Source organism: Scyliorhinus torazame, chromosome 18, assembly GCF_047496885.1.
Source record: "Scyliorhinus torazame isolate Kashiwa2021f chromosome 18, sScyTor2.1, whole genome shotgun sequence".
NCBI lineage: Eukaryota > Metazoa > Chordata > Chondrichthyes > Carcharhiniformes > Scyliorhinidae > Scyliorhinus > Scyliorhinus torazame.
Window position 1 is genome coordinate 149627350 of NC_092724.1, and position 16391 is coordinate 149643740.

Below are 16391 nucleotides of genomic sequence, written 5' to 3' on the forward strand. Positions count from 1 at the left end.
GCAGCTGGCAACCTCCTTCCCGGGCCAGGGTACAGGTTCATCCGCCTCTCCTCCATCGTGTCCAGGGGGGTTTCAAGCTTAGCGTACGTGAAATAGGGTGCTGCTCTCCTCGCTGCCATCTTGTGGCGTTCTTGCAGCGGGCGAGTTGGAAGAATCCAGCCCTTAGTCTAAGGAACAGAGTATCCTGCCGCCTATATTGCAACCCACTGATACTGATGAACATCCCCAGCTTCCCTGCGCAAGATCCCCCCACATAACTTTCCAATCGCCACCATTACCTCTTGACATGAAGAAACCAGCCCCATCTTCCTGACAATCCCTTCCCAATGACCTTCCCTCCTTCACTTATCTGAGGGATACTACAATGCTAGAACATTCCAGTACTCAACTGCAACTTGCAGCCTCTTATTCTTAGCAGCTTGCTGACTCAATATCTATAAAGCCCAAACTTGTTTAGGACCAGGGGAGAATTATGCAAAATGGTAAAGAGGAAAACTACATATTTTAAGAGGATGACTGATGGAAAATTAAAGAATAGGTAGATGACTTAGAAAGGAAGGTTGCAGTATTTGTGTAAATTGTGAACTTAATTGTGAACAAAATGAAGTTAGGTTAATGAGAAACAACAGTTTTTTTTAAACAAAGCAGAAGATAAACATTCATATCTCGCTTATTATGTGGAAAAGAACGTGGGCAAAATCTGTGGGCTGAATTCTCCGTTTCAGGGACTATGTTCCCACATCATCATGAAAACTGTGGCCTTTTACACCAGAAAAACGGGCATCAAAAGACCACATATTCACAGCCCTGCAGGGGGCCAGCAGGGAGCCGTCGTGAAGCTCGCAGCTCTAGCTGCAGATACGGCCCCCCACACTTCCGGGTCAGAGACTGCGCATGCGCACGGTGGCGGCCTTCAGCGGTCGTGCCGTGCTCCGTGGTGGACTGAGCTGGACCGTGGAAATAGTGCCCCCAATCGGCCGCGCACCCCAACTGGAACTCCCGCTCAAAAATACCCCGGTCCCTTATGAGGCCCTCCCCGCCCTCTGATCGGCCCGCCCCCGACCATGGCAGCCACGGACTGAGTCCACAGCCGCCACGCGAGTATCCCGAACGGCGTGGACCATGAGTCCACGCCATCGGGACCTCAGCTGGTCGGGGGCGGAGAATAGCGCTGCCAGCCTCTCGCAATGGCTGCAGGTGGGGGATACCATGGACTCCCCGAGCACGCCGATTTTCTGGAGCCGGAGAATCGAGGAACCGCCGCCGGTCCCGATGCCATGTGGGGAACTGGATTCTCCACTCCGGCGCCAGACGCGATTTTGCCGTCGGGGTGCGGAGAATCCAGCCCTGTATATAGCAGCCTCATGTGAGCATGATATCTACTGTTAGAGAAAGGAGTTGAAAGGATTTATGCACGTCTTTAATTCTGAAAAATATAAACGTATGAATGAAACAATGAATCTTCAAGCAAAAGTAACAAATGATTGATTTTTTGAAAGAAATGAAAGCAAATGATACTGTTAATAAGCAATATCTAAAAAGACAGGTTAGGTTTTAGGCTCTAAAATCCTTTATTGAAAGGTTATTTTGTCAAGTTAAACGGGGCAAAATTCTTGATATGTTGTTCAAAATTAAATTCAATACCTTTCTTTAATAAATTTAGAGTACTCTATTCATTTTTTTTTCCAATTAAGGGGCAATTTAGCGCGGCCAATCCACCTACCCTGCACATAGAACATAGAACATACATTGCAGAAGGAGGCCATTCGGCCCATCGAGTCTGCACCGACCCACTTAAGCCCTCACTTCCACCCTATCCCCATAACCCAATAACCCCTCCTATCCTTTTTGGTCACTAAGGGCAATTTGTCATGGCCAATTTACCTAACCTGCACGTCTTTGGACTGTGAGAGGAAATCGGAGCACCCGGAGGAAACCCACGCAGACAAGGGGAGAACGTGCAGACGCCACACAGACAGTCACCCAGCGGGGAATCGAACCTGGGACCCTGGCGCTGTGAAGCCACAGTGCTATCCGCTTGTGCTACCGTGCTGCCCATGAATGGGTTGTGGGGGCGAAAGCCACGCAAACACGGGGAGAATGTGCAAACTCCACACAGACAGTGACCCAGAGCCGGGATCGAACCTCGGAGCCATGAGACAGCAGTGCTGGCCACTACGCCACCATGCTGCCTATAAATTCAATACTAACCAATAAATCAATGCATTTCTTTGTTATTTAGAAATTACTGTTATTAATATTTTCTCCAATAGGTTTTTATGATGAAAAAGGAAATAAACCCAATTCATCTAGACTTTTTGCTGCGATTCCCATTTAAAGCTGGTGTTACCAGCCCTGTTGATTTTCTAGCGCACCAAGGATGGGGTGGAATCTTGGTATGTATTTCTATGCAAAATGTTATTGCTTTCTGATATGGTGAGAAATATGATGAATACAGTATTTAATGTATACATACAGTACAACTTTTATACGCATTGCATATTTATGCTCAATTTCATGTACTAAAACAAATCAATAATAAGAAAAATTTAACCAAATATTAAACAACAAGGTGCACGATCCAATGGCCACGTGCGCCATGGCACAGCATGGCCAACAAAAGACCCCACTCCCGGGATCTACCCGGCTTGCAATGCCTTGTGAGATGCAACGTGATCATAGAATTTACAGTGCAGAAAGAGGCCATTTGTCCCATCAAGTCTACACCGGTCCTTGAAAGTGCACCATACTTAAGCCCACACCTGCACCCTATCCCCGTAACCCAGTAAACCTATCTATTCTTTGGACACTAAGGGGCAATTAGCGTAGCCAATCCATCTAATCTGCACATTTTTGGACTGTGGGAGGAAACCGAAGCACCCAGAGGAAACCCATGCAGACATGAGGAGAAAGTGAAAACTCCACACAGACAGTGACCCAAGGCCAGAATTGAACCCGGGTTCAAAACGTTGATACACAAGGTAAGATCACATGGGGTTAGGAGTAATTTATTAGCTTGGATAGAGGACTAGCTGATGGAAATAAGATAGAGAGTCGGGATAAATGGTCTTTATTTGGTTGGCAAGATGTAACTAGTGGGGTGCCACAGGGTTCGGTCCTCGGGCCCCAACTATTTACAATATATATCAAAGACTTGGATGCAAGGATAAAAGGTACTATAGCCAAATTTTCAGATGACACTAAATTAGATGGGTCGTAGGTTGCAAAAAAGAAATAAGACATTTACAAACAGATATGGATAGGTTAGGTGAGTGGGCCATTTGCCAGTTGGAGTTTAACGTGGATAAGTGTGAGTATAGTGTTCAATTCTGGTCGCCACACTACCAGAAGGATGTGGAGGCTTTAGAGAGGGTGCAGAAGAGATTTACCAGAATGTTGCCTGGTATGGAGGGCATTAGCTATGAGGAACGGTTGAATAAACTCGGTTTGTTCTCACTGGAACGAAGGAGGTTGAGGGGCAACCTGATAGAGGTCTACAAAATTATGAGGGGCATAGACAGAGTGGATAGTCAAAGGCTTTTCCCCGGGGTAGAGGGGTCAATTACTAGGGGGCATAGGTTTAAGGTGAGAGGGACAAGGTTTAGAGTAGATGTACGAGGCAAGTTTTTTACGCAGAGGGTAGTGGGTGCCTGGAACTCGCTACCGGAGGAGGTGGTGGAAGCAGGGACGATAGTGACATTTAAGGGGCATCTTGACAAATACATGAATAGGATGGGAATAGAGGGATACAGACCCAGGAAGTGTAGAAGATTGTAGTTTAGTAAGGCAGCATGGCCGGCACGGGCTTGGAGGGCCGAAGGGCCTGTTCCTGTGCTGTACATTTCTTTGTTCTTTGTTCTTTGTATTATTCATTATGTTGGAAAAATAGACAGGCAACTTATTCGAAAAATGAAGAGAAACTTCAGAATGCTTTGCTGCAAAGGGACCTGGGTGTCTTTGTGCATGAATCGCAGAAAACTAGAATGCAGGTATTAAAGAAGTAAAATGGAATGTTGGCATTTATTACTAAAGGAATAGAACAGAATAGAAAAGTGTTGCTGCAACTATACAAGGCAATAGTGAGACTGCACCTGGAGTACTGTGTGCAGTTTTGGTCCTCTTACTTGAGGAGGGATGTGATTGCATTGGAGGCAGTTCAGAGGAGGACCACTAGATTAATTCCAGAGATAGGGGGCTGGATTCTCCGATTCTGGGGCTGTGTCCCCACGCCGGCGTGGGAACTGAGGCATTTTACACTGGAAAAACTGGCGCAAAATGGCCACCGATTTCCCGTTTTGTTGGGGGCTAGCAGGATAGCAGCGTAGCGCACCCGGCTCTAGCTGCCAATACGCCCTGGAGAATTGCCCGGTCCGCGGCCACGCATGCGCACGGCGTCCGCTGTCCGCTAAATAGTCCTCCCCTTCGGCCGGCTCACACTCCCTGGACCACCCCCCACCCCGCCCCCCCACAATGCCCCAGCCCTGAATAATGTCCCCCCCCTGCCTACGGATCGGCCCTCCCCCAACTGTGGCGGCTCTGGACTGAGTCGCAGCCGCCATGCCGAGTTCCTGATGGGTGAGACCATGAGAGACCTACGCCGTCAAGAACTCGGCCGGTTGGGGGTGGAGCATCAGGGGCAGGCCTCAGGCAATGTCCTGAGGTCGTCGATACGTCATGCAGCATAGTGTCCAAGTACGGCGCTTTGGAGTGGGCAGAACATCGCGAAAGTGGCGGTGCCCCCGATTTGGTCGGGAACTCGGATTCTCCGGGCGATCGCCGAACACGATTCCGGCATCGGCGGGCGGAGAATCCAACCCGAGGAGTTTGTGTTATGACGGGGGATTGAGCAGTTTAGGTCTATACTCTCTAAGAGTTAGGACGAATGAGAGGAGATCTAATTGAGGTATATAAGATGATAAAGGGGATTGACAAAATAGACGTAGAGAGGATGTTTCTACTTGTGGAGCAATCTAGAACGAGAGGTTATAGTTTTAGGATACAGGGTAACAGATTTAAAACAGAGATGAGGTGAAATTACTTCTCTCAAATTGTCATGAATCTATGGAATTCACTACCCCAGCGTGCAGCGGATGGTGAGATATTGAGTAACTTTAAGGAGGAGATCGATTTTTAATTAGTCATGGGTTGAAGGGTTATGGAGAACAGGCAGGAAAGTGGAGTTGAGGCAGAGGTGAGGTCAGTCATGATCATATTGAATGATGGAGCGGGCTCAAAGGGTTGAATTGCCGACTCCTGCTCCTAGTTCTTATGCTCTTATGGCAGGAGTCTAGCGAGACACAGAGAAGCAGGAAAAACAGGGGGCGGGGGGCTGTCCTCCATCTGCTCTTTTGGGTCCTCCAGGGTTCGTCCTCCAGCCCCTCCTGATCCAGCTCCTCCTCCTCTGAAGAGGCCGCATGTTCCTCCTCCTTCACCTCCAGCATGTCGCCCCGTGCTGTGCCTGATTGTAGAGGATACAGCAGGCCACCACAAAGCAGGCGACCCTCCGGTGGGTGAAATGCACCATTAGAGTGGTCGAGGTATCGGAACGTATTTTAAGCAGTCCGATGCACTGCTCAATGACAGCCTGGGTGGCCACATGGGCTTTGTTATATTGCGTCTCCAAATCGGTCACCGGCCTCCGCACTGGCATCATTAGCCAGGACCTAAGCGCCAATTATCCCCCAAGAGCCAAACGATTATCCTGGGGTGGCCCTCGAAGACGCTGGGACTCTCCGACTGCCCCAGGATGCAGCTGTTGTGCAAACCCCCTGGCAGCGTACACACAGGTGCATGATCTTGAGGTGGTGGTCACATAAGTTGAATGTTCAAGGAGTGGAACCGCTTCCTGTTCATGGAGGGTGCTCCCGGACCGCCCGGTGCATGTAAGATGACATACGTGCCATCTATTATTAAGTCCACCTCATGAACCTAGGGCATCCCGGCAATAGTGAAGAATCCTGCTGCCCAGGCATCGTGATGGGCTTGGTCCAGGTCAAAATTTATATCATCAGCTGCCCGGGCTAACACTTCATGGATGCAGGTGGGCTGTAGGTCAGGATAGGCTACACCAGTCCCTGCTTGAGCCCTGGAATGAACCTGAGGCATAAAGTTCAATGGTGTGGAGACCTTGATGGTCACCGGTGTGAGTAGCCTCCTCTGCCATCTGGTGCCAGGTCCCCAAGGACATGGCACAGGTGCTGCACAGTCCCCTTGTTGAATTGAGGTCTCCCACAGCACATGCTTTCTGATATCTCTTCAAACGACCAGAAACATCGGTACACCTTAGGCCTTCGCCAGCCTCTCTGGGTTCCTCCCTGGCCAGATGGGTGGCAGGGTCCTCAGGACATGGGACAGGCCCCTGCACATGGGCTGCCACCTTGAGCCTCTGTCGACACTGCTGCCGCCACCTTCGCTGGCGCCTGGCCGCCTGTACGGCCAAGGCCGCTGTGAGGGCAGCTGTTGCAGAGTCTACAATGTCATCTATACTCTGCTATCTGTAAGGAATTGGGTGGGAGACTAACAATCAGTTATGGCTTCAACTCCAGTACCTTCAAATCCCCCAAAGCTCCCCCACCCTTGCATTCCCTGCCATCTCTCAGAGTCATGATGTGGAGATGCCAGCGTTGGACTGGGGTGAGCGACATCGCGCGCCAGGCAGGAATGTTCCATTCCAGTCGGGGAACACTTCAGCAGTCAAGGGCATTCAGCCTCTCTCTGGGTAAGCGTTCTCCAGGACGCGCGACAACGCAGAGTCGCCGAGCAGAAACTTATAGCCAAGTCCCGCACACATGAGTGCGGACTCAACCGGGACCTTGGATTCATATCGCATTACATTCATCCCCCACCATCTGGCCTGGGCTTGCGAAATCCTACCAACTGTCCTGGCTTGAGACAGTTCACACCTCTTTAACCTGAGGTTACCCCTATCTCTGGATCTGTAAAGACTTAATTACGTGCAATTAAGGGGCTGGTTTAGCACACTGGGCTAAATAGCTGGCTTTTAAAGCAGACCAAGGCAGGCCAGCAGCACGGTTCAATTCCCGTACCAGCCTCCTTGAACAGGCGCCGGAATGTGGTGACTAGGGGCTTTTCACAGTAACTTCATTGAAGCCTACTTGGGACAATAAGCGATTTTCATTTCATTTTCATTTCATTGTTTTCAAATGCTCGGATTCAAAGCATTGTCTGGCATCTTTGACTTTGTCTATATGTATGTTTCTGGAACATATCTCTTCATTCACCTGAGGAAGGAGCAGTGCTCCGAAAGCTAGTGTTTGAAACAAACCTGTTGGACTTTAACCTGGTGTTGTAAGACTTCTTACTGATCTCTCAGAGTGCCATCCAGCAAGCTGGTTGTGCTGGTGGACCCGCCCTGCACGTGCACCCTCGACCACAGCGGGGGGGGGGGGGGGGGGGGGGGGGCCTGGGCACCGGATCCCAGGCCCCCACCGAGAACAGTACTTGGACTGAGCTTTGCTGCCCCCCCCCCCCCACTCCACCTCACCCATCCACACACGCATCCTTTGGTCGTTGAAACCCAGCTCTTGGGCGTTTGATTGTTGGCTCTACCCCTGCGGTGTTGAAACCTCCAGTGTTCAGGCAGAGTGTTCAGGCCTCACGATCTGATTGGGATGTTACGCAGCAACACCTGCCTGCGACATGGCACGCTTACCCACAGGAATCTACTTGGGAATATTTTGTTTATTAAACAGTGAAGGAATCCACTTGGGAGCTGTGAAGTGCTCATATTACTAACATAATTCCCTATTAGCGATAGCCTTCAGTCAGGGTCAGTGGGAGTTAACGTGACCTTCACCATATTAACACAGACAGGGCTATGTCCTGGGGGCGTTCGGTGGGGCCTCTGTTATGGGTATACACGTAAGGACATCTCCAAGGGAGGGGGGGTGGTATGCATGAGAGGGACGGCCAGCCCACCTCGCCCCAGCACCAGGAAACCCACCCCAAAGACCAGGACCACTCAGGAAAAAGGGCAACCTAAGAGAAAGAAAGCATGGATGTTCTGATCCAAATTAAAAGATAAAAGTAAATAAAAGACCTGACTGGTTAGCACTAACTGGGGACAAATTAGCCTTACCAATTCCAACCCTCCACCCTTCACCCTGCTCCAGCTCCACTCATTTTGCTTCTAAGTGAGACGAGGGGAGAGAGGGGGGAGATAACAAATCGCGTTCCCCTCCCTCCACCACAAGGATTGTCAGACAACATGGAAGTGATTTTCCCACCATATTGCGCCCACCGTCAATCCCGTTTTGTCAGTGCATAGCGGGAAAGGCAAAAAACGGGTTTTGCGCCGGGCACCGCGCCTCTCGCGATGCAGATCAGCATATTTAAATGAGCCATTAAGTGCATTAAACAGGTTCTGCCCATTCAAGCCCGCAGTGCCAGTGCGAATTAGTACTGGTCTCCAGGTGCGATGGCCACTCCAAGGAAAGCTTGGAGGCCATTGGAACCCCTGAGTGGTCAGGGACAGGGCTTGACATAACCCAGCACTGCCCCTGGCACCCGGGCACTGCCAACCTGACACTGAAGGAGTGCCAGGTTTGCACGGCCAGGGTATGTGCCCAGTTGACAGTTTGGCACTGCCAGGGTGCCAAGGGTAATACCAAGGAGTGGGGCCTTGGAGGATCATGCCAATGAAGGGAGGGATGAAGGGGGGTATATAGGGTTGGGGGGTTATGAAGGCTGGTGGGTGGTGAAGGCGGGCCTGAAAGGGAGAGGTCTTAAAGGTGGGGGGCCCTCAGTAACCCTATGGTGGAGTATGCTCACTTGGAGGCTGTTTCGGTTTCACTTCATGTTCCCGTCTGGATCTGGGTAAATGTATTAATTTTGCTTCCAATTTCCACCCCTCTATCAGCTTCACATGGTCCATCTCCGACACTCCCCTTCCCTTCCTTGACCTTTCTATCTCCATGAGGTACCCTCAATAATGATGCTTAGAGATTAAACAGTAAAGAAGGCTTTATTAGGCTAATAACTGTGCTACAGATATGGACGAGAGCTGACTGCTATACAGACCATGAGGCAGGCCTTTATGTATGGCTCCCAGATGGGCGGAGCCAGAGGCGGAGTCCCCAGGGTTCCAAGCCTGGTCTTAAAGGGGACATCACCTTACATGATGATGAGGCAGTAACCGTTCATCACATTCACCCCCTGTTTAAAAAGGAGTCCGGTGGGGGTGAAGTGCCATCATAGGTCCATCCATCTCGGCGGCCGGATCGTCCTCCTCGATCTCCTCAATTCGGGCGGTGGTGCGGCGGGCACGGACGTCCCGGTTGAGGGCACATCCGGGAGCACAGCGGTCGGAGCTTCGGTCCGGGTCGAGGCAGAGGAACTAGGCAGGGCCGGGGGTAGCGGAGCCGGCGCCGGCGGGGTGTGTAAAGGGGGGGCGCACGGTAGGAGCTCACCAACGGGTGGTAGGGCCGGAAGGGGGTGTGTTGTAGGGGGCGACGGGTCCTGCAGGGGAGCGGCGCGGGAATGGGCGTCTGTGGTGGAGGATCCAGCGGGCGCCAGATCCCGGAGGGAAACCGTATCTTGCCTGCCGTCGGATTACTCCACGTAGGCGTAATTGGGGTTGGCGTGGAGCAGTCGGACCTTTTCAACTAGGGGGTCCGTTTTATGGCTCCTTGCGTGCCTCCGGAGAAGAACAGGTCCCGGAGCCGCCAACCAAGGTGGAAGCGAGACCCCAGAGGTAGACTTCCTGGGGAAGAGAAACAATCGGTCATGAGGGGTCTCATTTGTGGCCGTGCAGAGGAGTGACCTAATGGAGTGTAGGGCATCGGGTAGGACCTCCTGCCAGCGGGTGGTTGGGAGATTTCTCGACCGCAGGGCCAGAAGGACAGCCTTCCACACAGTCGCGTTCTCCCTCTCCACCTGCCCGTTTCCCCGTGGGTTATAGCTGGTCGTTCTGCTCGAGGCGATGCCTTTGCTGAGCAGATACTGACGCAGTTCATCGCTCATGAACGATGTACCCCGGTCGCTGTGGATATAAGCAGGGAAACCGAACAGGGTGAAGATGCTGTGCAGTGCCTTAATCACCGTGGCTGAGGTCATGTCGGTGCAGGGAATGGCGAATGGGAAACGGGAGAACTCATCGATCACGGTGAGGAAATAGGCATAACGGTTGGTGGATGGGAGGGGCCCCTTGAAGTCCACGCTCAGTCGCTCAAAGGGGCCCGAGGCCTTCACGAGCCGAACCTTGTCTGGCCGATAGAAGTGTGGTTTGCACTCCGCACAGACCTGGCAGGCCCTGACCATGGCCTTGACCTCCTTGGTTGAGTAAGGTAGGTTGCGGGACTTGATGAAATGGACGTGCCGGGTAACCCCCAGGTGGCAGAGGTCATTGTGGATGGCTTGCAGGCAGTCCTCCTGCGCGTTGGCGCATGTGCCGCGGGACAGGGCATCTGGGGGCTCGTTGAGCTCCCCTGGACGATACTTGATATCGTACGAGTAGGTGGAGAGTTCGATCCTCCACCTCAAAATTTTATCGTTTTTTATTTTGCCCCGTTGCGTGTTATCGAACATATAGGCGACCGACCGTTGGTCGGTGACGAAGGTAAACCTCCTACCGGCGAGGTAGTGTCTCCAGCACCGCACAGCCTCCACAATGGCTTGTGCCTCCTTTTCGACTGCAGAGTGTCGAATCTCGGAGGCGGTGAGGGTTCAGGAGAAGAACGCTACTGGTCTGCCTCCTTGATTGAGGGTAGCAGCCAGGGCGATGTCTGATGCATCGCTCTCTACCTGGAAAGGGATGGTTTCGTCCACCGCGTGCATGGCGGCCTTGATGATGTCGGCCTTGATGCGGTTGAAGGCCAATTGAGCCTCAGCCGAGAGGGGAAAAGTGGTGGTCTTTAGGAGTGGGCGGGCTTTGTCCGCATACTTGGGGACCCACTGGGCGTAATAGGAGAAAAGCCCCAAGCACCGTTTGAGGGCCTTGAGGCTGCAGGGGAGAGGGAGTTCCTTAAGGGGGCGCATGCGGTGGGGGTCGGGACCTAGGACCCTGTCTTCCACGACATAGCCGAGGATGGCCAGCCGGGTGGTGTGGAAAACGTATTTGCCCTCGTTATAGGACAGGTTAAGGGCTCGGGCGGTCTGGAGGAACTTTTTGAGGTTAGCGTCATGGTCCTGCTGATCATGGCCGCAGATGGTGACATTGTCCAAGTACGGGTATGTAGCCCGCAAACCGTACTCGTCCACCATTTGGTCCATCGCCCTTTGAAAGACGGAGACCCCATTTGTGACACCAAAGGGGACCCTGAGGAAGTGGAAGAGCCGGCCGGCTGCTTCGAAGGCAGTATAGGGGCGGTCTTTTGGTCGGATGGGGAGCTGGTGGTAGGCAGATTTGAGGTCGACCGTGGAAAAGACTCGGCATTGGGCGATCCGATTTACCATTTCCGCGATGCGAGGAAGGGGGTACGCATCAAGCTGCGTGAATCGGTTTATGGTCTGGCTATAATCCACGACCATCCGTTTCTTCTCCCCGGACCGGACTACCACCACTTGCGCTCTCCAAGGGCTGTTGCTAGCCTCGATGACCCCCTCTCCCAGTAAACGCTGGACCTCTGACTTGATAAAAGCCATACCTTGGGCACTGTAGCGCCGGCTCCTGGTGGCGACGGGCTTACAGTCGGGAGTGAGGTTAGCGAATAGCGAGGTGGGTGCGACTTTCAGTGTCGCAAGGCAGCACACCGTGAGGGGGGGCAAGGGTCCGCCGAACTTCAGTGTCAGGCTTCGGTGGCTGCACTGGAAATCCAGTCCGAGCAGCAGGGGGGCACAGAGGTGAGGGAGGATATAAAATTTGAAACGGGTGTATTTGGCACCCTGGATCGAGAGATCCGCAATACAGTACCCCGTGATTTGTACCGAGTGGGACCCAGATGCGAGGGCTATGGTTTGGGATGTGGGATGGGTGCGTAGGGAGCAGCGCCTTACCGTTTCAGGGTGGATAAAGCTCTCCATGCTCCCGGAGTCGAAGAGGCATGCAGTGTCGTGCCCGTTGACCTGGACCTGCATCATGGAGTTCTGCAGGTGTTTTGGCCGAGTTTGATCGAGGGTGATCGCACCCAGTCGCGGGTAGTCGGAGTCGTAAAATGGCCGCTGCCGTTGGTCGCACGTGTCGGGTCGAGAAGATGGCTGCCGACCAGATGGCCGCTCCCATGATTCGCACGAGGCTGATGACGCTTCAGAAGAGGACGTGTCGGGTCGGTGCGCAGCAGCATTGCGAGGCCTGCGGGCCTGAGAGCCTGATTTTCGGGCCGGCTGTTCTTTGTTTTTCTGGCCCCTGGGTCTGGCCGGGCAGACCCTCGCAAAGTGCCCTTTCTTCCTGCAGTCGCTGCAGATCGCGGAGCGGGCTGGGCAGCGTGGGCGTGGGTGCTGGCCCTGCCCGTAGAAGTAACAAGGTGTGCCCCCATGGTGAGCGGGTCGCCGCGTGGCGCAGGCCTGTAATACGGGCGAGTCTGAGGAAGTCTGGGGGGGGCTGGCAGAGTCCGCGGGGTACGTACCCAAGTTATGTCGGGCCACCTCCAGCGAGGAGGCGAGCGTTAGCGTCTCCTGGAGGTCTTTTGCCCCGTTTTCGAGCAGTCGCTGCCGGATGTAGGTCGAGCGGATGCCGGACACGAAAGAATCTCTGATGTGCAGGTTCATATGGACTTCCCCTGTCACATCCTGATAGTCACAGTCCCTGGCCAGCGCGGTGAGTTTCTCAACAAACTCGTCGAGCAATTCCCCCGAGCGCTGCCGGCAGGTAGAGAGCAGATGCCGGGCGTGCACCTCATTGACGGGTTTGACAAACCGCTTGCGGAGCAACTCAATCGCTTCCTCATAAGTCGTCACCTTTTCGAGCGTGGCGGAGATTCTGTGACTCACCCGGGCGTGGAGTAGACGCAGCTTGCGTGGCCCCAGGATAGGAGTCTCTGCAGAGTCCAGGTAGGCCTCGAAGCACCGCAGCCAGTATTTAAAAATTTCCTTTGCCTCCGGCGTTCGTGCTTCCAGATTGAGCTTCGCTGGTTTTAGGCCTGCGTCCATCCTGAATCTAGTTTAGCCTAATAAATTGAGGGACCCTCAATAATGATGCTTAGAGATTAAACAGTAAAGAAGGCTTTATTAGGCTAATAACTGTGCTACAGATATGGACGAGAGCTGACTGCTATACAGACCATGAGGCAGGCCTTTATGTATGGCTCCCAGATGGGCGGAGCCAGAGGCAGAGTCCCCAGGGTTCCAAGCCTGGTCTTAGAGGGGACATCACCTTACATGATGATAAGGCAGTAACCGTTCATCACACTCCATTTCTGGGGATAGACTATCCACAAGTATCCATTGCAAGCCCACCGATTCCCACCGCTAACTCGTCTACAGCTCTTCACACCTGTAAGGACTCCATCCCAATCTCCCAGTTCTCTTACCTCCGTCGCAGGGGATTTTCACAGTAATTTCATTGCAGTGTAAATGAAAGGCTACTTGTGACACTAATAAGAATTATTATTTTTTAAATTATCTGTTCCAATGATGCCACTTTCCAAAATGGTGCTACTGACATGTCTTCATTCTTCCTTAATCGTGGTTTCCCACTCACTGTGGTCAACATGTCTCTCAACAATGTCCGACCCGACTTGCGGGTGCGGAGATGACCAGCTGAGTCGCACGTTTCGGCAGCTCCCGGTGGAACGGACTTTTGGGCTCTTAATAAGAGCCCCAACGGCAATTTTAACGGCTAAAAGTACTGTGCGGTGAACGAGAAGGGAATCCCCCCTGGATACGGATGAAAAAAGGAGAGGAAGATGGCCGGATTGCGGTGGATCCTTCAGAGCAGCGGCAAGGAAGGCAAGCAAAAACCAAGATGGCGTCGGAAGGTGGCAGTTTAATATGGGGCCCTGAACAACAAGAGTTTTTGAAACGCTGCGTGGAGAACTCAAAAAGGAAATGAAGATGGAGCTGTTGGCCCCGATATTACAGGCGATCGAAGGGCTAAAGGAGGAGCAAAAGACCCAGGAGCGGGAGCTTCGGGTCGTGAAGGCAAAGGCTGCCGAGAATGAGGACGACATACAGGGCCTGGTGGTGAAGACGGAGATGCACGAGGCACATCAGAAACGATGTGTGGAAAGGCTGGAGGCGCTGGAGAACAACGCGAGGAGGAACAACCTAAGGATTCTTGGTCTTCCTGAAGGTGCGGAGGGAGCGGACGTCGGGGCATATGTGAGCACGATGCTGCACTCGTTAATGGGAGCGGAGGCCCCGGCGGGTCCGCTGGAGGTGGAGGGAGCATACCGAGTGATGGCGCGAGGACCGAGAGCAGGAGAAATTCCTAGAGCCATAGTGGTGAGATTCCTCCGTTTTAAGGATAGAGAGATGGTCCTTAGATGGGCAAAGAAAACCCGGAGCAGTAAGTGGGAGAACGCGGTGATCCGCGTATACCAAGACTGGAGGGCGGAGGTGGCAAGAAGGAGGGCGAGCTTTAATCGGGCCAAGGCGGTGCTTCACAAAAAGAAGATAAAATTCGGAATGCTGCAACCGGCAAGACTGTGGGTCACATATCAAGGGAGGCACCACTACTTTGAGACTGCGGATGAGGCGTGGACTTTTATCGTGGAAGAAAAATTGGAATGAGCGGGTTATTAAAAAAAGAACGTTTGAAACAAAGTGGTGGGGCGAGTATGGGGGGCGAAGAGGGGGGTAAAAAGGGGGGAAAGAGGAGTTTTATGTTATTAATCCTGCGATGTGGTAACTTTTCTTTCTTCCACAGGAGGTGGTGGGGGGAGGAAAGGAGGTGGAGGAGATGGGGCGTTGGCCATTGGGGGCGGGGCCAAGGGGGCAGCGCGGGCTCGGTTCCCGCGCTATGATAATCATGGCGGGAATAGGGAAGCAGGAAGGAGGGGGCGTCGCACGGTGCGAGCCGAGGTCACGGGGGGAAGCCGAGGTCGGCCAGAGTTTGCTGACTTCTGGGAGCAACATGGGGGGTGTAACTACGCTAGTGGGGGATCTAGCGGGGGGGGGGGGGTGGGAGGGGGGAATTATTGGGCTGCTGCTGCTGGGGAGAGGGGGGAGCTGGCATGGGGTGGGATGGCGGGGGGGCACCGCCTGGGGGGGACACAGCTGCGTGGGAACCGGGTGAGGAGCTGGAAAAAGGGGATGGCTAATCGACAAGGGGGGGGGGGTAAAAAGCCCCCCAACCCGGCTGATCACGTGGAACGTGAGAGGGCTGAACGGGCCGATAAAGAGGGCACGGGTACTCGCACACCTTAAGAAACTTAAGGCAGACGTAGTTATGTTACAGGAAACGCACTTGAAACTGATAGACCAGGTGAGACTACGCAAAGGTTGGGTGGGGCAGGTGTTCCATTCGGGGCTAGATGCGAAAAACAGGGGGGTGGCTATATTAGTGGGGAAGCGGGTAATGTTTGAGGCAAAGACTTTAGTGGCGGATAGCGGGGGCAGATACGTGATGGTGAGTGGCAAACTACAGGGGGAGACGGTGGTTTTGGTAAACGTATATGCCCCGAACTGGGATGATGCCAATTTTATGAGGCGTATGCGAGGACGCATCCCGGACCTAGAGGTGGGAAAGTTGGTAATGGGGGGAGATTTCAATACGGTGTTGGAACCAGGGCTGGACAGGTCGAGGTCGAGGACTGGAAGGAGGCCGGCAGCAGCCAAGGTGCTTAAAGATTTTATGGAGCAGATGGGAGGAGTAGACCCGTGGAGATTTAGCAGACCTAGGAGTAAGGAGTTTTCGTTTTTCTCCTATGTCCACAAAGTCTATTCGCGAATAGACTTTTTTGTTTTGGGAAGGGCGTTGATCCCGAAGGTGAGGGGAACGGAGTATACGGCTATAGCCATTTCGGATCACGCTCCACATTGGGTGGACTTGGAGATAGGGGAGGAAACAGAAGGGCGCCCACCCTGGAGAATGGACATGGGACTAATGGCAGATGAGGGGTTCTGTCTAAGGGTGAGGGGGTGCATTGAAAAGTACTTGGAATTCAATGATAATGGGGAGGTCCAGGTGGGAGTGGTATGGGAGGCGCTGAAGGCAGTGGTTAGAGGGGAGCTGATATCAATAAGGGCACACAAAGGAAAGCAGGAGAGTAGGGAACGGGAGCGGTTGCTGCAAGAACTTCTGAGGGTGGACAGGCAATATGCGGAGGCACCGGAGGAGGGACTGTACAGGGAAAGGCAAAGGCTACACGTAGAATTTGACTTGCTGACAACGGGTACTGCAGAGGCACAGTGGAGGAAGGCACAGGGTGTACAGTACGAATATGGGGAGAAGGCGAGCAGGTTGCTGGCCCACCAATTGAGGAAAAGGGGAGCAGCGAGGGAAATAGGGGGAGTGAGGGATGAGGAAGGAGAGATGGAGCGGGGAGCGGAGAGAG

The 16391-nt window shown here is 53.1% G+C and overlaps 1 protein-coding gene across 1 annotated transcript in view; it reads left to right on the forward strand.

Moving 5' to 3' along the window:
* Window positions 1-16391, forward strand: part of LOC140395604 (dynein axonemal heavy chain 17-like) — an 896966-nt gene that overhangs the window by 812098 nt on the left and 68477 nt on the right. Inside the window, exon 70 of the mRNA XM_072483576.1 lies at window positions 2274-2396. Coding sequence (XP_072339677.1) covers window positions 2274-2396 — 123 coding nt within the window. The remainder of the gene's footprint in view (window positions 1-2273; window positions 2397-16391) is intronic.